This window comes from Hevea brasiliensis, chromosome 12 (assembly GCF_030052815.1).
Source record: "Hevea brasiliensis isolate MT/VB/25A 57/8 chromosome 12, ASM3005281v1, whole genome shotgun sequence".
NCBI classification, from domain to species: Eukaryota; Viridiplantae; Streptophyta; class Magnoliopsida; order Malpighiales; family Euphorbiaceae; genus Hevea; species Hevea brasiliensis.
In genome coordinates, this window is record NC_079504.1 from 1,045,733 (window position 1) to 1,068,465 (window position 22,733).

Below are 22,733 nucleotides of genomic sequence, written 5' to 3' on the forward strand. Positions count from 1 at the left end.
ACTTTACTTTTGAAGTGGACAAAATAAAACACATACTAGTTTAAAAGAAAAGAAAATAAGTTATAATATTATTTAAAAAATTTTCATAACTTAAGGTTGGCCAAGAATGGCTTCGGCATGATTTCAAGATTTAAGGGATTAGAACATGCCTATATGGTCCCTCGATTCCAATCAATTTGGTTATGGTTTTAATTAAATTCACATTTTTTTTTTCAAAATTTTATATTTTTTAAGGAAAAAAAAAAGGTTTAGCATGAATTAAACTGTTTGGTTCCAAACCAATTCAATGTCATTTTTTTATTAATTTTGATAATCCATTCTCATTTTGATTTAAATCAATTCAGTTTCAGTTCTAATTCTAATTTGATTTGATTTAATTTTGATTCTAATTTTTCTCCTAAATGGGTTTATGTTAGCTATTTAAAATTATAAAAATAATATTAAAAAATTAAGAATTTCAATTGTTATTTTTTTTACAACATTTTATTTTTAAAAGCTAATAAAAATAAAAATAAGTGTTTTTTATGACTTCCCCCTCAAAATATCAATCTCTGCCTAATTGACTATTGCCCACGATTATTTCCCTCTCAAGCTTTTGGATTCTTTGGTTTTGGAATCATTCCTGTCCTCTCTCTCAGGTGGTAAACAATTCCCCATTCTTTCTCTCGGATGATGAACGATTCCCTGTCCTCTCTCTCGCCTTTGATGCTAGCTACAGCCATGGAGTGACTATGAGTCTATGTTGTTGCTCATCAAAATCGTGCTGTTGTTGTCCTCCACGAAGCTTGCCTCTCGAATTCTTGGTACTACTGCTGCTATTCTCTCACATTACATCTCAAAATCGTTGTCATTATTTGAGTTTTGTTGTCCTTCATGATCTTAGATTTAGGGTTAATTATTTTCTTCCATTTTAATTAGTAACTACCTACTGAAATTGGGCATTTGTGGTTGTTTTTAGTTGTTTGTGGCAGTGTTCTCCATGCTTGTATTTTACTTGGATTCATGGGTGAAATCAAATTTATAGAACTATTTATTGTGGTTGTTTTTTAATTTATTATTTATTACCTAGCAATTTCGGTGTCTCTGCTACATCTCTTGTAATTTTGGTGGTTGTTTTTTAATTTGTTATTTTTTAATAAATCAATTTACTGTTTAATTTATTTAGTCCCTGTTTGCTTGCCTGGATTTCTTGGAAGATTTCTTTTCTTTTGTATGCTTATGGAGGTGGTGGGAGTTGAGCCATTGAGACCATTTTCAGTAGGATTAGGACTGTCATTAGAAGATTGGGAGATGACGGTGCATTGGAGTTGTTCTTCATCTTCAAAATCCTGCGCAAAGTTTGACATTTTTTTGGAACGCTTTGATCCTCAACCATATAGGGAGGAAGGGAGCTAATAATTTAAGCTGAGGGTAGGGTGATGTTTGGATAGTAGACAAAAAAAATAAGATATTTAAAATAAGCATCAATCAAAGATTATGGACCATCTATTGATATTAAATTTTGAATTGGAATTGTTTGACAGCAACCTTATAATATCAAATATTATTGTTTAAAATCGAATGGCAATTAAAATAAGACATTACAAGATTGGAAACTAATATGGCCAAAAGAGTGAGAGACAAACTAAAAAGGATAGGGGAAAGGATGCCATGAAGAGATCCGCATAAAACATTTCAAAGAAGAGGCATTAGCAATTTTTCATGTCTAGGAAGAGAAAAAATTTCTTCATATTGAAAAAGTCCAAAGCTTATGCCATATTGTTTGGTTATTGTACAATGTCTTCTTGTTTTTGGGATTTTTCTTATTGTTCAAAAATTTGCTTTGGTCATTTGATTGGACTCTGTAAACTAGCTCTAGTTGATATAGATCTGCATGCTACTATAAAGCTTTGTGAACCAGCTCTGGTTGCTGCAGATTCACCTCAGTACATAAAATTGGGATCAAAGCAAGAGGTTTGTGCTGTATTTTCTTAGCCTTTCCAATATGAGCTTTTTTTATATTGATGTTTTCCTGCAATTTATATGTTAAATGGGATGTTAATTACTTTGCTGCTAGGGCTATTTCATTTTGCAACCAGTGATCTCCTTATGATATACTAATAAATATATATTATATAAACCTCAGGAGTTTGTAATTTCCATGTTTCTTTTATCAAATCGTCATTGTTATAGAAAGGATTTCAGGACAAAATGAATGAGGGAAAGTAATACCTATAGATGCTTACTTGAATCTAGGAGTTTATGGTGATAATTATCTACTTTACTCTTAAAGGATTCGAAATAGTGAATACAAATATTATAATTGGTTTTTGCATGGGGTCTTGATTGCTGTCTAGTTTTGGTCTCTTAGGTTGTGGTCTACTTTGGATTTTGCTTGGAGTGTGGTCTTTTGCTGTCCTGTTTTTCCCTTTTGTATCTGCATATTTTTTTTTTTTCATGTCTCTACAGCATGTTTTTAGGCTTTGTTTGGTTTTGGACTTTGTTCAAGTTTTCTATAGCTGGTTTTCTAACTATAGATTTTTCAATAAAATTTGAAGCTTATAAGAACAAAAAAAATTATATCCTTAATATTCAGAAAATATATTCAAAATAGTAATATTAAAGGGTAGTGTGCCTAGCTTTATTCCAAAAGCCTCAAGAATTAGATCTAAGTTTTTAGCAATAATGAGCAAATTCATTAAACAAACTGGAACAAATTACTTCATGTCACAGTTCAAAATTAGTATTTAATTAGAATCCCAATAAATATTTTTAATTAATTAGAACTAAATTAAATTATGCGAATAGTAATTTCAGCAACAGAAAGGGGATAAGCAAAGTGGGATTAAAGGGTAATGTGCCTAGCTTTATTCTCTGTTTCTATTACACATAAAGGGTAATATTAAAGGCTATATTTAAGATATTACACATAGATATTAATGCTATATATATATATATATATATATATATAATTTAAATATGAAATTTATTAACTATAATTAAATATAAAGTTTGGATGCAGAGAATATTTTATTAATAAAATAAAATTTTAGGAATTTAATTGTTTCAAAATACAAGTATTAATTCTCATAATTTCTTCTTTTTTCTTTTTCTTGAAAACCCTTTTTTTTTATTGAATTTTCACATTCATTTTACTTATAATTGAAATCATCTATACATATTGTATTCTTTGGTATATTTTAATATTATTTATGTAGCACCCAATTTTTGAAGGAAATATTAAATATGATTGTTATTAGGAATAGAAATAAAATTTATAAAGTTTTGGGGAGAAAAATTTAATTTGAACTTGGACTTGAAAGAAAAGTTATAGAAGTTTTGGGGAGGAAAATATGATTTTTTGAAAGTTCAATAATCAAAATGAAATTTGTTTAAAACTAGTCAAAATGAAATTTTTTATTATATACTAATTAATCTTTTTGCCTTAGTGATTGATATATTTACAGAGCAAGAGATTAAAAAAAAAGATAATATTAATAATAATTGAAAAATCTTCAATTATCTTGCATTTTCATGTTTGAATGCAGATGCCACTTGAAATTTTTATCAGTGTATTATACATATATATATAAACTAAATTCTTTAATTTCTTTATTAAACATGTTTGCTTATTTTTATAGTTATATTTTTTATTACCTATTTATTAGATAATGGCTCCTAATAAAGGATGGATGGATCTTGTTGGTGATCGTTTCAATGATATATATATATATATATATATATATATAAGTAGGGTTGAGGAATTTTTAGACTATGCTTTTAAAAAGACTGGGATGAAAAGTATTAAAAATAAAAGCAAGAATAATCAAACGGAGGCTTGATATTTTGACAAGTAGAAAATATACAATCAAATAATTAGTGACTGTTTGAATAATTGTGATCAAATTTACTTAATTGGATGAGAAAGAAAATGATTTTAGGCCTGAATTGTATTCAGCAGTGGATTTACTCTCTGATTATTCTTTCAAAGATTGACTGTTTAATCTTGATTGTTGATCCAAATATGATAGGACTGTCAGTAACACTGAAATGTGAATTATCCCTCTACAGTTATTGATGTTTATGATCTAGGAGTAAAAACATCAAATATTGGTGATTTTATACAGGTGTTCCATGAATCTCATTGACATGATTGATTTAATTATGATTTAATTTAATAATTATTTTAATCAATTTAATTTTAATAAATTTTAATTTAATTCTCATTTCAATTTAAATCAATTTGATTGTGATTTCAAATTGGCAGCATCTTTTTTGAGTAGTACAATCAATATGCACTATCCACGTAAAAACACAAAATTTTCCCAATAAACTAAAAAGTACCTATTTTCCCAATAAACTAAAAGAGTTGCTATCTCACTTGTATTATCTTGCATTATTTTTACTAATGACTTGTTTTTAGTACCTATTTGTTCTTTATCTATTTGTACATGCAAGATAATTTTTTTTTCCGTTATCATATTTGTTGTTATTCATTGTTATTTTTAATTGTTAAAGGATATGGCTCTTGATAAGAGTTGGATGGGAATTGAGAATAGAAAGGACCCTAGATATATTCATGGAGTTAAAGGTTTTCTGACATATACATTTAGGCATGAATCAATAGAAGATGCGATTCCATGTCCTTGCTTAAAATGTAGAAATGTCAATTACAAGCAAAAATTTGAAGTTAGGTACCATTTGTTAAAGCATGGAATGCTCAAATCTTATACCATTTGGTATTTCCATGGAGAGTCTCTAAATGAAGATGTTGACATCAATGATGATCCAATTGTTAATGATGATCAAGACTTTGATGATGATATGATTGGATTAGTGAATGACATATATCGTGGTTCTAATGTCAACATTGGAATGGATTCTAATGAAGCATCGGTTAGAGAGGAACCTAAAGGGGATGCTACCACGTTTTACCATCTATTAAGGGAAGCTAAGGAAAAGTTACATCCAGAATGTGAGCTCTCAAAATTGGCTGCTATAGTGAAGTTACTTCACATGAAGAGTTTTCATCGATGGACCAACAGATCATTTGATGATTTGCTTGGTTTATTAAGGAAGCTTATTCCAAATGGAAAGCAAAATTTGCCAGAATCATACAGTAGTGCTCGAAAGTACGTTAGTGGTCTAGGCCTTCACTATGAGAAGTATGATGTTTGTCAGAATCATTGTACATTATATTGGGGATCATTTGCCAATGCAACATCATGTCAAATATGTGGATTATCTAGGTGGAAGTCTGATGAAGGGAAAAGCAAGAGGAAAAAAACCCCATATAAAGTGCTACGATACTTCCCTTTAAAACCAAGGTTGCAAAAATTGTTTATGTCTAGTCAGGTAGCATTCGATATGCGATGGCATAAGGAAAAAAGGATAGATGATGGAATTATGAGGCACCTACTGATAATCTTGCGTGGAAGTCTTTTGATGAACAGCATGGTTCATTTGCAAGTGATGCTCGTAATGTTAGACTCGAATTGGCAATTGATGGTTTCCAGCCTTTTAGAAACATGAGCTCCCAACATAGCATTTGGCCTGTAATTCTTATACCCTATAACTTACCCCCTTGGATTTGTATGAAGCAAACCAATTTGATGATGTCAATGATTATTCCAGGTGAGCATAGTCCAGGAATGGGTATAGATATTTTTTTTACAGTCTTTAATTGCTGAATTAAAAGAGCTATGGGAGGTTGGTGTGGAGACTTATGATGCACATAGCAAAAAGAACTTCACATTGCATGCGGCCATTATTTGGACAATTAGTGATTTTCTAGCCTATGGAGATTTATCAGGGTGGTCAACAAAAGGTTACAAGGCTTGTCCTGCTTGCCACAAATATACTAGTGCAAAACACCTTGCTTATTCAAAGAAAATGTTCTATATGGATCATAGAAGGTTTTTGCCTCCTAGTCATAAATGGCGTAAGGACACTAAGTCCTTCAATGGCTTTAAAGAGACAAGAGCAATTCCAAAACCACTGTCAGGTGATGAGGTGTTAATGGAGCTTGAAGCTTTCACTCAAATGCCATTTAATAGAGGTATCAAAAGGAAGTATGATGCTTCAAATAGTTTCGAGAATTGAAGGAAGAAGAGTATCCTTTTTCAGTTACCCTATTGGAAGACACTTCTTATTCGGCATAATCTGGACGTGATGCACATTGAAAAGAATGTGTGTGATAATGTGTTAGAAACTGTAATGAACATCAAAGGAAAGACGAAAGATAATTTGAATAGCCGTTATGATTTGGTGAGTATGAGCATTAGACACCAGCTTCACCCAATTGTGAATGGAAACAATGTTTGTGTCCCAATGGCACAATATGTGCTTTCTAATCATGAAAAGGAAGTCTTATGTAAAATGTTGGCTAATCTGAAGACTCCAGATGGTTATTTGTCAAAAATATCCAGGTGTGTTAATGTGAAGAAACGTAAGATTTCTGGAATGAAAAGTCATGATTGCCATGTATTCATAGAACGATTTCTTCCTCTTGCAATTCGATGTTTCCTTCCTAAAAATATTACTGAGCCACTTCTTCAGTTAAGTGCCTTCTTTCGAGATATATGCAGTAAGAGTTTAGATAGTTCTCAAATGGATGACATCGAGAAGCAAATTGTCTTGACATTATGCAAATTAGAGATGATTTTTCCTCCATCTTTCTTTGACATTATGGTGCATTTAGTTGTATACTTACCAGGTGAGGCCAAGATTTCCTGGACCTCTTCAATATAGATGGATGTAACCAATTGAGAGATATTTGCATTAATTAAAATTATATGTTCAAAAAAAGGCAAAGCCAAAAGGATCAATTGCTGAAGCTTATATTGCTGATATGTGTTTAACTTTCTGTTCAAGATATTTGGTGGGAATTGACACCATCTTTAATCAGCTCCCACAAAACGATGATGGCTTTGATCAAAATGGTTGCAATGATGGGTTGGGAATTTTTAGAAGATCTGGGCAACCATTAGGAAGAGGTGAGTATCACTTGCTCACTGATGATTGGAAGCAGAAGACACATCTTTACATTCTTAATAACTGTGAAGAAGTTTGGCCTTATGTTGAGTAAGTATCATTTTTTTTACATGAAAAAAATCTTATAATCCTAATATTATCCTATTTGATTTCTTACAAAATAAACATTGTTTTAGGAAATATAAAGGTTCATTGCCTAATATCAGTAATCGGGAATTGATGAGACGTTATAACTCAGAATTCCCAAATTGGTTCTTTAATCATGTACGTGAACTTATCCAATATGCTTGATTTTAATGAGTACATTACTTTATTCATATAATTCAATATAAATAACTATATATCCACATGATTTGATGATAAACTTCTAGGTGGTTGAGTTACATGCGCAAGGATCAATTTCTAATGACTTACTCCATTTAGCTGAAGGTCCTTTTTTATACTGGTTATATTGTGAATGGGTTTCGCTTTCATACTTTAGATCATCAGAAAATCAGACAAAGTCAAAACTCTTGTGTCATGTCTAGGGGTGACAATAATTCTCCTGACAAAGAGTATTATGGAACTTTGATGGATGTGTGGGAGCTACAATACTCAGGAAGGAATCAAATTTCATTATTTAAATGTGAATGGTTTTATGCACGACATAAAGAGACTGGCTACATAGTAGATAATTACTCAATCACAAGTGTCAAAGCCAATGCTCGATTAAGTACAGAGGAGCTATTTATTTTGGCTTGTCAAGCTGAGCAAGTCTTTTATGTTGAGGATCTAAAAAATCCAAATTGGCTTGTTGTAATGAAAACTCATCCTCGAGATCTTTATAACATGCCTATTAAATTACAGGATGATGTTTGTGAACTTGTTGATGATAATGAGGTTTACCAAGAAGAGGAAAATGACATGCAAGGTCGTCCAACAAGACCGATAGACAATGATGATGATATTGTTGACTTGAAAAGGGTTGATGTTGATCCTGAAGAAGTTCCTATTCAAACAGCTCGAGAAATTCAAGAACGAATTGAACAAAATGATGAGGAACATAATCAGGAAGAAAATATAGATGTTAGTGAAGATGAATTTGGAGATGATAATAATGAATTTGAAGAAGATGATGATGATGATTAAAGGTGGTTTTAAATATATATATATTTTTAATTTTGACATACTCTTCCTATTGTATCTGTTTATTTATCAGGTATAATTTGATATATTGACACATTATTGATTTTTTTTTATTAAGTTTGTTAATGTTTGTTCATATTTTAATTTGTTTAGGTGATGGCAAGTGTAAGTAAACGTAAGAAGAATAATAGGAAGATGCCGCCTGGGTTGAAAAGTTGCATATCTTCTGCACATGGTGATTCATCTGAAGAAACACTTCCACCCTCCTAATTAGAAAATTTGTCTGACTTTGTTACACCTGAAGGTATTTATTTGAATATTTGAATTACTTAGCTTTGAATGGTAATGTTATAAGTTATTAGAAAATTGTGATTTTTTTTTTCAAATTTTAGATGGATGGAGACAAGTTTCAAGGTCTAACACTGTTTGCAAGCTCACTAGTGTTAACAGGATTGTTCGCATTCAGAGACAATCTTCTCCTACATCTAATATTGGTATATTTACATCTATTACAATTATAATTTTTATAAGAGCAAGCTTACACATGAAAAAGTTATAAGTTATAAATACTAAGTAACTGATTTTATTTTTATATATATTTAGGTAAAAAAAGACAACTTTTTAGAGCTAACTTTAATCATGCACCACCTACCATTATTGATGCTCCATCACTATCTTCTCCTCCTCTATCAATTATCGGTATAATTTCTTATTTTACTTATAAATAAGTGTCAAATTTTTGTGTTAGAAATTTGGAATTATGATAGTTATATAACTAAATTCTTTTCTTATGATATGATGTAGAGGAAAGCAGGCAATCTTTAATAACTAACATTAAAAATGATCCAGTTGATGTCAGTAATGCTCCTTCATTATCTTCACCCGCTTCAAATGTTGTAGGTATGATTCTACACATTTTAACTAAATTTCAATTAAAGTTTTATTTTAATAAATTTGAAGTATAATAGGTATGCATATGAATGCTTTTGTTATTTTATAATTTTAGAGGAATGAAGACGATCTTTGAGGGCTTACATTAATAATGAGTCATTTGATGCTATTAATGATCGCTCACAATCTTCACTTCCTCCAACTTCTGCTACTGGAGTCAATAATCAGTCTAATAGAAATCCTTGTCAACCTGAGATTGAGACAAGTGGAAGAAGTTTAAAGAATTTTGGAGGTAATTTTCACACATTTTTATAAGCTAAGAGATTGATAATAGTATTACAAGTTCACCAAATCTTGCTAATTTATTGGATTAATCTTGTTGCTCATACACATTTGATGAGTTGTGTATATTAGATGATTTTTTTTTTTTTTTGTTCTTCCATTAGGACATTTGGCTAGTGGTAGGGGATTGTACAAAGGCATTGATCTTGATAAGTTGACAAATGGAAAGAAGGACAAGTTGATTATCTTCATATCCCCAGGAAAATATTTTCGACCAATTGGTGAACATGAAAGAAAGTTAGCATCATGGTTAGGATATTGTGCAAGATCTTGTGGTCCACCTAAGGAGCCTTGGAATGCTATTGAAGCTCGATATCGTACTCGTTTATGGAGTATGATTCAGGTTAACTTCATATGCTTTTTTAGAGTTTCTTGTTTGAAAATTTTTTTTTATCCTTTAAATCATATCACATTATATTTTATTATACTCTATGTTAAATTGCTAAATAAGATGAATACATGATATTGCATAATTAAGAATCAATTTTTAAATTTTATAGGATTACTTTGATGTAAGTCCTGAAAGTCCAGAAAAATGGAAAAAGCTTGAGGAAATGCAAAAGGTGAAGCCTGACACGGCTGAGATAAAAAAAAGCTAAGTTTGAATTCTATTGTTTCTATGAGATGAAAATGTTATATCGCAAATGGAAGTACAAGCTACACCTTAAGTATTTAAAGTACTCAAGTGATGATGAACGACTGCAACATGTTCCTGAAGGATTGACTGTGGATATTTGGAAGGAAATGTTCAAAGTTTTTGCTAATGAGGACTTTCAGGTACTTTTTAATTATTTTTTCTATTATGGTAAAAAATAAATATTTTTTTAACATCAATATCATGTAGGCTTTATGTTCCACCAATACAAATAATCATGCTAGTCAAAGAATTATTGCTTCAACTGGTCCCACTCCTTTTGCCCAAGTAGAGTATGATATGGTAAACTATATAAAAAAAAATACTATTTACTCGTAGTTATTTCTTTTCTTTGGTTATATTATGTTATATAATGCATGGTTAATATAATTAACACTGTAGATGGATGCGGAGATTGGTGAAGTACCATATGCTTCTGAAGTCTGGATGGCTACACATGGGTTCTTGGATGAGCAAGGCCAAACACAATGGCATGATCCAGAATCATCAAGGATATATGTAAGTATTTTGACTATGAAATTATTAATATTTTTATATTATATTTATATATTAAATATTCACATTTTTAATATTATATTTTGTAGGAAGAGATGCAAAGGATTGAGAAACAACCAACAAATGATAATGAGACTGGTCCTACTCCAGATGATATCTTAAAAGAGGTGTTTGGCATTAGATCTGGTTATGTCCGTGGTAAAGGATTAGGATACAAAGCAAGCACTAAAGGAATGGCATGTGGTTCTAGAAATGAAGAATTAAATGAATTGAGAGATGAGGTAGCAAGGTTGAATGCTTGTTTGAAGGAACAAGAACAACGCAATAATGAGATAGCACAACTAAATGCTCAACTCAAGGAATAAGAAGAGCGCAATTTGGAGTTTTTTAAAAGATTTGAGAGTGTTATAGGATATAAATCATCAAAAAATCAAGATATGACAATAATAAGTACTTTTTAGATATATTTAATTTCATGAATTGGAAAAACTACTTTTTGAATGACCTTTTATTTCAATCTATTATAGGATTAACAGATCGAGTGATGAAGGCTTGCAGACTAGCAATGAAGTTGAATTAGAGTTTGAAGACTACTATTATCATAGGAGTTTTATTTTGAATATTATCAAGTATGAACAAATTAGGAATTAAAGTAGGTAGATTTAAGTTTATTTTGCATACTAGCTACATACACTTAAAAATTATTGTTATATCATACTTTAAAACTTATGTTGCGTTTTATTGTTGAATATTAATTTTATCATATAGTTGTTTTGAATTAAATATGAGATTTATGAGTATCAGTATTTTTAACAAATATAAATATAATATCATAATATTAAAAGCAACTTTATAGGGGACAAAATATGAGGATGTGAGGACGAAAATTATTCTTATTCAATTTTTATCAGGGGACGACTATTGTCTCTTTAATAGTAAGGGATGACTATGATCTTTATAATTGGGGACAAGTATTGTCCCCTTTAAATAGGGATGAATGTCGCCCCCTTTTAATAGGGGGACGATTATGGTCCCCCTTGAGTTTTATCCAAAACTAGGGATGAGCGTCATCCCCCTTTTATAGGGGACGATTATGGTCCCCCTTAAGTTTGGACGAAGGGGACAACATTCATCCCCATATAGGGGGACGACAGTCATCTCCATGTTCGGGGATGACTATGATTGTCGTCCCCATATTAGGGACAACTATTGTCCCCATATTGGGGACGACTATCGTCTCTTTTTTCAGGGATGACATTATGATTTGTCATCCCCTATAGAATAGGGTACAAAGGTAAAGAGGACAACAGGTGCGGAAGATTAATGTCGTTCCCTATACCTTTGGGGACGATTATTCATAGTTTTGGGGACAATTTTATGTGTCCCCTATACTCACTTTTTTTGTAGTGTCACTTGGTGCATGATGTTTGCAGATGATATAGTTCTGATAGATGAGACACGAGAAGAAGTCAATAGAAAGCTAGAGCTTTAGAAAAGTACTCTAAAGTCAAAAGGTTTTAAGTTAAATAGAATGAAGACAGAATGCGTGCATTGCAAATTCAGTGAAGGCTGAACTGGTGATAGGAAATGAGTTAGTTTGGATGGAGTGGTACTACCCCAAAGTAATCACTTTAAATATCTCGACTCAATCCTTCAAGTAGATGGGGGATGTGAAGAGGATGTTAGTCATAGAATTAAAGCCGGATGGTTGAAGTGGAGAAGTGCCACGGGAGTTTTATGTGATCGCAAAATTCTCAATAAGTTGAAAGGAAAGTTTTACCATACAGTCATACGACTGGTCATGTTATATGATAGTGAGTGTTGGGTACTGAAGGAGTCGTATGTGTCTAAGATAAGAGTTGCGAAGATGAGAATATTAAGGTGGATGAGTGGTCATACTAAACTAGATAAATTCCATAATTAGAGTATTAGAGAAAAGGTAGAAGCAGTGCCAATTGAGGATAAGTTGAGAGAAGGGAGATTGAGGTGGTTTGGTCATATGAAGCGTAGACATACGGAGGCTCTAGTTAGACAAGTAGAGCACATTAGGTTAGATGATAGAAAGAAAAGAAAAGGTAGACCTAAACTGACTTGGAGGAGAGTAGTACAACATAACTTAGAAGCATTACATATTTTCGAGGATATAACACAAAATTGTTTAGAATGGAAAAAGAGAATCTATATAGCCAACTCCAAATTCTTGGGATAAAGGTTTAGTTGAGTTGAGTTGTAATTTCTCAAATTGCCAAAGTAAATTAAAAACCTAAAACAATGGAATTGATATTATGGAACTACAATAAAAAATTTATTGGACAGTTATGAATAAATATCTAAGTTGGTACTGAATTAATAAATACTATTGATCGAGAAGAAATTGTTGTATGCTCCTTGAGCACATACCCTTTTTATATAAAATATTCAATAAATAAATATCTAGATTCAAACTTTTTTTTAACTATGTGGATTCAAACCTCTAAGCCAAAGACCTTAGATGAATAAAAAATCCATTTACTTGTGAAAGAAAAAAAAAATAATAAAATAAAAAGAAAATAGTTTTTTATTGTAATTAGCTTATCTTAATAATTAGCTCTAATAAAATCCAACCTGAAACTCGATTTGCTAACTAATGCTGAACTTAATTAAAAGCGAAATCCACAGTCCAAAGCACGATGAACACACAGTAATACACCACTGTTGAATTAGCACAATAGAGCTAGCCAGTTTATTCATTTCTCAAGCATGGAGCCGAAGTCCACAGCTCTAATACACTTGGGGTGCACCTCATATCCACAGTCAAGGCACTGGTAAGCCCAACCAGACCCTTGCTCATCACAATCACAGCATATAAAAGGTCCTCCACCAGTTTCTTGGCATACCAAAGTGAGCTCATGCTTATGCCCTGCATGGTACTCTGATCTTGGCAGGTTTTTAGCCTCTTCATCCATCTGTTTCTCTAGTAAGTCCACTTTTGCTTCCGTGAAAGGGTAAGCGTTTTCTTGGTACAAGTTGATTAGGCTTCTCCCGTGCTTGGTAATAGTTTTACCATCAGGGCCTAAAATTATCAAACAAGGGATACCCTGCACATCAAAATGCTTGGTTAGGCTTTTGACGGTAGGGTCTCCAAAAGGTAATGCCAGCCATGGCATGGTATTGAAGTAAGAGTCGAATCCTGGTTGATCACAATCACTTGACACAAACACAATCTCAAAATCCTCATCATTAGCATTTGGGGTCAGCATCTGCTTGATCTTGTGGTAGATAGAGACAAGCTTGGGAGTGAACTTGACGCCTGGGCGACACCATTGGGCTGAGAAGAAAAGTCCAACCGTTTTGCCAACCAATGAATCAACTGGCACCTGCAATATGTCAAACAAAAATAAAATATTTCTATTTCTGGGGTGATGGGAATTTTATAAAGCTTGCCTGCTACTTAAAATCAACATTGCCTCATCAACCGTGATCAAATTTCAATTTCAAGTAGGCAGAGGTAGAGACTCGCCTGTTTAGGTGCAGGATGACCGAAAAGATAGTCTCTATCATTGATTGTTAGTAAATTGGTTAAGGTCTGGCACTCGTGCTTTTCCCTTTCTTGCAATTCCAATTCCTGCAGTCTCTGTTTAGTGAACGGAAAGGCTTGGACTCCGAATCGATAAAGGATTTCAACTCCATCCTGCAAAGTTGCCTCATCCTTATTATCCTTAGGTTGCAAAATAATTAAACAGGGAATACCTTCAACGTTGAATTTACGGTCCAAGGCTTTTTTTGTCTCCAAATCAGAAAATGGAATGGAAAGCCAGGGCATCAATGCTCGATAGTTGTTGAAGGCATTTAAGTCCTCATCAGATGACACAAACACAACCTCAAAATTACACCCGTTGCTGTTTAGGTGCTCGTATGCATCAATTAGGATCTGTGTGAAGTTTCTGCATGGTGGGTACCAGTTAGCAGAGAAGTAGAGGCCTACGACCTTGCCTTCAAGTTCAGAAACTTCCACCTGCCAGATAAGATAATGCCCAGATTATAACACAAGATTCCACATGCAATTTCCTTGCATTTTTCAGTTCCAAGGTGCATACAATGGTAACGAATACGAAACTTAATGAACCAATGGGAAGATAACAAGTTACAACAGAGAATTCATTCCCAAAAATTATGAAAATAGCAGGTCAGCGCTGCCAGATTGCATGAGTTGTGGACGGCCCACGTGTTGTACCAATAGCGCTAATTTAAGGCTAAAGTAAGTATTAGGTAGCGACACGTCCTCACAGCTTGCTGTTTCATTGACAGCCGCTGTGTAGGAGGTGGGAACCCCCTCTGATTAAGACTGCATACATATTTGTGATGTGTAGGGCATGAGAACCCGCATCCGAATGAGCATACATCCACCCACTCAACAACCACTTCCCCCCACCACCAACAGGAACAAAAGCGATAGGAACAAGAAACAGAAGCAGAAGCAGCAGGAGGAGGAGGATATTATCATTCATGAACTTCGCATTGGACAGCAACTCAGTGTTTCACACGTCTAATGATACAGAAGGTCAATCTCATCCCTTCAAGAATTTCGAAAATATAAAAATCTACCACGAACTTCGTTAGGGCACCGTTGGATTGCAGACAAGATAAAGATCACCAGCGGAATACAAAAATTCAGCTTTACACGATATGAAAGCACAATACAATAACCAACAATCTCCTTTTGTTATAACTCCTGCTGGTTTATGTGTCCAACGATAAGTAGGACCAATGGAGCTAAATAAATAGAACCAACGTTTATCAGTTTTATCCTCATGCCCGCTTGTACGTATTTAATTTATAGGAAAAAGGAAATTATTAAATTAATTACTTATTTAGCATAAAATAAGTAGGACTCCTCTATGTTTTTAGGAAGGATTCATACAAGGAAACACAAGAGTTTAATTTCCTGGAATGAGAAAATTAACAGTTCAAGACAATGGTTCTATAAAGTTCCTAGGTGATATATGCTACTTAAATGGAATTTTTTTTAATTATTTTCTTCGATTTTATCCATGTGTAGACCTTGAATATGGTTAAAGTAAACTCGATCCAAGTCCTGAGATCATCAAAACCACTACCATACAGTTGATAAGAAACATAAAATATATCAGTGAAAAAAAAAAAGTTGACAGAATACTAGAAGCTTTGGAAAGTATACTGAGGCCTGGCCACCAGACGCCAGCATCAGTTTCAGCATCTCACCATGTTACATGAAATGAAAGAAGAAAACCTGTTGATTTTTTCTTTTCAAGTAAATATAAAAAACTTAATTTTCTTTGAGAAGCTAGCTGCTGCGCAGTGTAGTTCAAGGAAACGATAAAATATACAGAAGAAGAGAGAGAGGAGAACGGAAAAACCTTAGTTCCATCGGGAGAGAGAAGAAAATTACGATCTTTGGAGACTAAAAGAGAAGAAAATCTATTTCTTGAAATATTATTTTCAGCCTCCCCATTTATTTTGGCTTCAGCTGACTGCTTCAGGTTCCTGTAATCTTCCTCCAAGCTCATCGATCACCACTCTCTTTTTTCTCTCTCTGTTTCAGTAGGAAAAACACCAGCCTCTACTATCTTAATCTAAATTGCTTATAGTCAACGGAGCCATGTTCTTTCTCTACAGCACATCATTACATTGCAACCTCATCAAAACATCACCAAGCCCACACAACACTTAGCACACACTAACACGCCTCTGTTCACTAGAAACTCCAATCAATTTCTCTTCTCCACGTGAACCCAAATAGTGCTTCGCTAACCAGTAACGACTAACCACCAGCACACCCTCCTACCTAGATATCCTGACCAGCTGACCTACCTTGGTTGTAAATTTGCCATGCTCACAGCTCACACGGTGTCTCATGCTGAGCGTTAACACTCATGTACCATTCCCGGGTACTTTGGCTTTCTATTGATGTTATTGATAGGCAAACAAACATTTGGAGGAGACACCTGTCAGTGATAAATTTTTTATTCTTTTTACGTTTTTTTTTAAATTGTATAAATTCAATTTATAATAATATATAAGATAAAATTCATATATAAAATAAATAAAATTTATATATTTATACATTTATAAAAAAATTATTTTTAATAACATTTAAAATAATAATTTTTAAACATAAAGATTCTTTTGATTCCCTAAGATATTAAATGTGATTGTTATATTTAATTACATATAACAATAACTTTAATAATATTTTTACTAAATATTTAATTTTATCAAAATTTAGATATTTAAAGTGTAATTAAACTCAATTTTATATAAAAATTAAGTTTAAAAATATATTTATATTTAATATAAATACTTAATTTAATTATGATAATACTTGTATTGTATGAGTGTAAGTTTATATTAAATATAAACATATAAATTTTTAATTATATATGTGAATTATTTAATTTTTATATAAATTTTAATATAAATATTTATTTTAAAAAAAAATATTAAACACATTTTTATATATATTCCAACTTATATGACATATTTGGAAATGCGAAAGCGAGAATGTGGGGAGACGTCTTGACAATGAAGAAAGGAGAATGAAAAATTACCTGACCCTAAGAACCGGGACACGTGTAAAGCAAGAGGACAAGTTTCAGATGATGCCGTATCAAAGTTGTTGGCTAACTTGAATAACCTCAATTATTCGAATCTGTAAATGGGCCCCGCCATATTAGCTTTACACAACAGCTCTAGGATCAGTGCCCACGTGTCTCACATAAAGCCGTGTCCAAAGCAGCTCCTGAGCTGCATTCCAGCTATCAAAATCCATGCGTGTACGAGTCAGAATTTTACACGTGGTGCTTCTTTCAACGTAGTTTTCTGACACGCCGCTAGTATTTCAAAATTTCGAAAACTTTTAAGACTTCCAATAAATTTTTAACTTTTTTTTTTTTTGAAAGGAAAGAAATTTTTAACTTTAAAAAAAATTAAATTCAATTTATATTTTTATTTAATTATACTTTTGATTTAATTTATTTTAAATCTTGATTTAAAATTAAATTGATAAATTTTAGTTTAACTTAAATTCAATTTAAATTTATTTAATTAATATAAAAAATAATACTTGGATAATATATTAAGAAAATGGTTAGGTAGTTATTGTTTTGGTTCTGAAAGAAAAAAAATTGAAAAGTTGTGCTATGTACAATCGGAGTTACCATCGGAAAACACAGAAGCCATCTCCGGCGGTTTTAGGGTCATGTCCAGAAAGAGCACAGGTTTAAAAAAGGCCGAACCCGTTGGCCTTTATACAAATGGAAACTTGTGCTAATGAAATGATCCATGTTCAAAGCGTGGATTGATTGGGGTCCACTGGGTACTATTCTTTACAAAATCAATAAACCTGAAAGATGGATTGTTCTGTGAAAGAATTTTTGGGCCAATAAAATCCCATCCAACGGAGAGATTGAGCTGAGCCTCATTTCAATATGGTCCGGAGTTCTTTTAGCACCTTATATATTATATTTTATTTTATATATAATTTAAAGATTTAAAAAAAGGAAATTATTAGAATTTATATTTTAATCTTATATGCTATAAGAGAAACAGACAATGATTATATATATATTTTTTTATCCAAGATAGTTTATATAGATTCCATTAAATAACAAAAGTTTACAAAAGGCCTAAACAGATAGAGAACAATAATTAGACCTGGCGAAGCCTACACATAGAGAGGTCCCAAACCAAACCAGCACCCATAGTCCACTAGAAACAAGTCCAACACCTAAACCCATTAGAAACCATAAGGTAACCCAAAGTAACATATCCGGACACCCTAACAGCATCCTTGCTAAAGCCAAACCCACCTGGAACTCTAGATGCTAGGCGTAACCTCGTGCAAACCAAACATCATTGAAACCAACATTGAAAACAGAGGGAAGCAAAGGTAGAGGAAGCCTTGCTGGCAGGTGCATGAACCGAATAACCAATGAAAGCTAGATCCCAACCATAGTAGTCGTCTTAAGAGCTCCGTGGGACCAACTCCATGACTCTAAGGGGGTAAGGTAGAGCTCAAGCTGACTCTATAGAGCCATAAAAGGATTGGAAAGCTTCTTTGTAGCGTTGTATCGCCCTCAGAGATACCCTACTAATCAGATCAATCCCCTAGAACAGAGTCTCAACAAAGAACCTCAACCAAACACTGGCCATAACCATAGGCAACAAACCACAATATCTAGATGACCCAGAAAATTGATGCTAGTCATCTGCATATACAACCAGAAACACACAAAAAAGGGAACCACAAAAGCTATTTACCCCCAACACAGTGTTTGGAGAGAGAACCCACACACAAGGCTGGGAAAGCCGGCCTTCCCCTGTTTAGAGAAAATAAAAAAGGTCACTTGATACTGCAGAATCAAGAGCGACACCCTAGAAAAAAAAAAAAAAAACGGGGAAGAAATTTTCTCAATGATTATATTACTAGTTTAATTATATTTTTTTATACATATGCGTAAAGTATTATCAATTTGTTCCTATATATCAATAGGATTTTAAAGATGTATTTTTTTAAATATATATATATATTTATAAGGTGAATTATAACTTTTATATTATATTTGATGATTGTATCGTTTTGTCACAGTCAATTTAAAGATGAAGGACCCCACTTGATATGAATAATTGATTAATTAGTTTTCCTTTTACTCCTCAATCAATCCTCATGCAGATAAAACGATAGTAATTAAACCAAGCAGCTAGACCATCATCACCTTCTCAATTATATTATGCGTAAATATTTGGATATAAGATCGGAGAATTTGCCGTTGTAGCACATCAGATTAGGAATTCATCTACTTGCAGTTGCTGAGACTTTTTATAATAATAATAATAATAATAATAATAAATAAATAAATTAGGTAGCAGACTTGAATCATAAATTACAATACATGCATTCTGGAAGTCCAGAGTTGAAGTAAACTTGAATTGTTGGTCGTTCACCTACTGCACTATTCAGATGCATTTTTCTCAATTTAGACACTCCATTGCACCTTATATTGCTCTATTTAATATTGAGGTTAATTTAAAATTTTATTTTATTATTTTAATATTTTTATAATTAAAATATATTAAATTTATTATTTAATAATTTAATTAATATAAGGTCGCACTTTATATAATTTTATATTGTGTTTCATTGACGATAAAAATGTGTACAACTCTCAAGATCCCGAACCAAACCGAAAAACTATAACTCAAAATAATTACCTAAAATTATTTTTGATAGTCAAAGCTTAAAGTATAAAACTACTATATCCATTTCATATCCTCTCTATGTGAAACACTAGATGCCACAATATAAATGGTAAGCAGCTGCTAATCTCTCCCGCTTGATTCTGATGCTCATCATGCATGTAATCTCGGCTTTAATAAAGTCAAGTTTTCCTTTAGATATAAAGGGGAAAAGAAAAATTAAAGAGCCTGTTTTGTCATAAGCCTACTACTTTTTCTTTTTTTTTTTTTTAATTGTCATTGATGTTGCTTTATCTGTTGGTGTGGATTTCACATATTTTATGTAGTAAAATTTATATTAATCAATAATCCAGATAACATAATTTTTATTATATCACTTTATTTAAGCTTTTATTTTTGTATAAAACCAAATTATTTTTAGATCAAAAGCTAACACAATTATTAAGGCATTGTTTGGTTGGGGTAAGTAGACTAAATAAATTTTTTTGAGTTGCATTATCCAAACAACTTATCTGAAAGAAAAGCATTTTATCTCTCTTATATAAGAGAAATAATTTACTTGGATGAGATTTGATAAATTATACTTTTGTATTAAATTTACTGATTTATTATTTAATTTGTTACATTTTAAATTATTTTATGATATGTTATTATCTTTTACAATTTAAAAACAAACTACTTTCTAAAAAAATAATTTATATACAAACATATCTATATAGTAAGTTCCTGGAAGTTTATTTCTGAGAAGTATAAGTATAGTGTGCCTATCGTGATATGGGTCCAAGAAATTGCGTAAAATGGCTTTAATTGATGCAGCAGGGAATCATGGCATCAATAACAGTCATGGAAAATGATTGTGTCAGAAAAATTACCCAAAAAATGAATTCAGCTAACAATCCATTTTCCAGGTTGGTAGAAGAAGCAGGTGAGTTAGAGTAGTAGGGCGTGTATTTAACATCAAATGCTAAATCAATTTGACTTGAAATGGATAAATGCCAACTTAATTTTTCCATCGCAAATCTGTCCTGAGCTGAAAAATAACCATGCAGCAAGTTCAATTGACATCTGTAGAGAATGCTTTCTGATTCCAGGGGTGGTGTCGAGTTGAGTTTGTCTTGGGTGGTGTTGTACAGTTGGTGAATATGAGCTTTATTCAAGGGGGCGCCTTATAACTCCCAGGTGGTTAAATTCTCAGCTCGAAAACTGTGGGCACAGTGTGTTCCAGGCAAGGTCCAGCACTGGCTTTTTGCTTTTCAACAATCTATGCACCGCCACCTGCCTCCAGTAAACTCCATGCACCCACTGACACCGTGCATCAAATGGTTAATTTCTTTTAGGCATTATGGTCATGGAATTTTTCGATTAGGTTTGTTAATTGAGTTAAAATATTCCGATTAGTGATCGAGGCCAATTGGGGATTCAAAATCTTCCTGGTTCCGGATAGAAAAATCTCCATTTTTTCAAGAATTCTTCAGTGGTAATTTCTTTCTTCTCTATGCATGGCTTGACGCATAAGACAAGAAAGGGACATAAGACAAAGAAAGTGAAAGTGCGAAACTGACTTCATAAGCATATGCGACGCAGCCAACGTTTTTCTCTTAATGGTGTTAATGGTGTTCATTGGTCGCTAATCATCCATTAGACCTTCTCTGCTACTGCTAAACACACAACACAAACAATAATTAATTAAGTACTGCAGTAATTAATTAAGCAACCCTAAACAATAATTCTAATCTATATAGTCACCAGTCACCGCCAAAGAACAGAGCAGAGCAGATTCTTCTCCTTCTCCTTGTTGATTCTTTCTCATTCTTGATCAGAAATTCAGAATTCATCAATTAGCAAGGATTCTCATTAGAAGCGATGAAAAACTGGGAATCAAGCTTGGCCCTGCAAACCGGACACACAGAATGCTTTGAGAGCCAAGTGTCAGCGCATTCCAAATGGAACCCATGATTGCAACCGGGAACCAGTCTCACGGGTTGCTCGCTCTCAATATCCTCAAGACACACCGCACACTCCGTCCCCATAACCAATTCCCTTCCGGTTATTTTAGGCAACATCTCAAGCTCAGATGCTGACAATCCCTTCTCCGCCGGCTGCTTTACAGGCGATGCGATTTCCGTTTGGTTATTATTTGCAGCGTACCAGAGGAGACAAATATAAACAAGAAAAACAGCGCTCATGCCGACGCAGGGGAGAAAAAGGGCCAAAAAGACAGAGAGGAGCATGCTTTGGTTGGCGGAGGCGAAGTGATTGTTGACGGGGGTTGGAGGCGGAGAGGGAGAGAGGAAAAGGGCTGCGTAGCGCACGCCATCGCGCATTATAGGGATGGAGAAGGAAAGTGAGAAAATAAATGGGCGAAGTCGAGAAGATGGAGCGTGGTGGGTTGGCGTTGGCGTTGGCGTTGGCTTTTCAGGTATATAGTGTAAGCGGGTAGATGGCGATGTAGACTGAGGTTTTGGGGTAATTACGGAGAGAATGGCGAGAAAGCTAACGGCAGGGAACTTTTAGAAACTGTATTTGTTTTAGCCGTTTCTGGATTTACACGTTTCGTGGTTGCCAAGAAAGTATCTTCAAATGGTATTACTTAGCGTGGGAGCCTTTCCTACACTTAAAAAGTAAATATTTAATTAATTTATATATATCATATTATATAAAATTATAATAATATTATTTCAAATTATAATAGAATCTATTTAAATTTATAATTTATTAATACACCTGAGATATATTTATTTTAAATATATTAAATTGATTAAAAAATATATTTTAAGACTTGCTAATGATAAAAAAAAATTAATTTTAGTATTTAAAAAATATCAGATATATGGATGAAAGTATCCTTAAATCGCTTAAAAATAAAATTTAATTTTAATATGTAAAACATGTAATTGTAAATATTAAAAAATAAATTTTATATTTATATGAATGAAAAAATGTTACTTTAAATATATATATATATAGTTTTTTTATTGGAGCGCAGGTGGGAAATCTTTAGAATTGTGCACTGGAGAATATTATATTTTCTATGAACTCC

General features: G+C 32.7%; 3 protein-coding genes across 3 annotated transcripts; 1 reads left to right on the forward strand and 2 right to left on the reverse strand.

The window, feature by feature from the left end:
• Positions 1-3,650: 3,650 nt before the first annotated feature.
• On the forward strand, positions 3,651-6,081 carry LOC131171464 (uncharacterized). Its single transcript, XM_058131600.1, has 5 exons — positions 3,651-3,684; positions 4,051-4,106; positions 4,498-5,334; positions 5,433-5,613; positions 5,678-6,081. The coding sequence occupies exons 1-5, from the start codon at positions 3,651-3,653 to the stop codon at positions 6,079-6,081; spliced, it is 1,512 nt and encodes a 503-aa protein (XP_057987583.1).
• A 6,938-nt stretch (positions 6,082-13,019) lies between these two features.
• Positions 13,020-16,454, reverse strand: LOC110655930 (probable nucleoredoxin 2). Its single transcript, XM_021812436.2, has 3 exons — positions 15,856-16,454; positions 13,980-14,474; positions 13,020-13,836 (listed from the first exon to the last, which is right to left on the reverse strand). Exons 1-3 carry the CDS (start codon positions 16,003-16,005, stop codon positions 13,207-13,209), a joined length of 1,275 nt encoding a protein of 424 aa, XP_021668128.2. The 5' UTR covers positions 16,006-16,454; the 3' UTR covers positions 13,020-13,206.
• Positions 16,455-21,237: 4,783 nt separating this feature from the next.
• On the reverse strand, positions 21,238-22,239 carry LOC110655927 (E3 ubiquitin-protein ligase ATL23). The gene has a single exon (XM_021812435.2). The coding sequence runs from the start codon at positions 22,015-22,017 to the stop codon at positions 21,532-21,534; it is 486 nt and encodes a 161-aa protein (XP_021668127.2). The 5' UTR covers positions 22,018-22,239; the 3' UTR covers positions 21,238-21,531.
• Positions 22,240-22,733: the final 494 nt, after the last annotated feature.

Coding starts and splice junctions, on each gene's coding strand:
- LOC131171464 (XM_058131600.1), top strand. CDS start 3,651: ATGGCTCCTAATAAAGGATGGATGGATCTTGTTG. Junction 3,685..4,050: donor AGGATGGATGGATCTTGTTG/GTGATCGTTTCA, acceptor ATCCCTCTACAG/TTATTGATGTTTATGATCTA. Junction 5,335..5,432: donor AATTGTTTATGTCTAGTCAG/GTAGCATTCGAT, acceptor TTTGATGAACAG/CATGGTTCATTTGCAAGTGA.
- LOC110655930 (XM_021812436.2), bottom strand. CDS start 16,005: ATGAGCTTGGAGGAAGATTACAGGAACCTGAAGCAGTCAGCTGAAGCC. Junction 14,475..15,855: donor TCTCTCCCGATGGAACTAAG/GTTTTTCCGTTC, acceptor CTTATCTGGCAG/GTGGAAGTTTCTGAACTTGA. Junction 13,837..13,979: donor GTCATCCTGCACCTAAACAG/GCGAGTCTCTAC, acceptor GACATATTGCAG/GTGCCAGTTGATTCATTGGT.
- LOC110655927 (XM_021812435.2), bottom strand. CDS start 22,017: ATGCGCGATGGCGTGCGCTACGCAGCCCTTTTCCTCTCTCCCTCTCCG.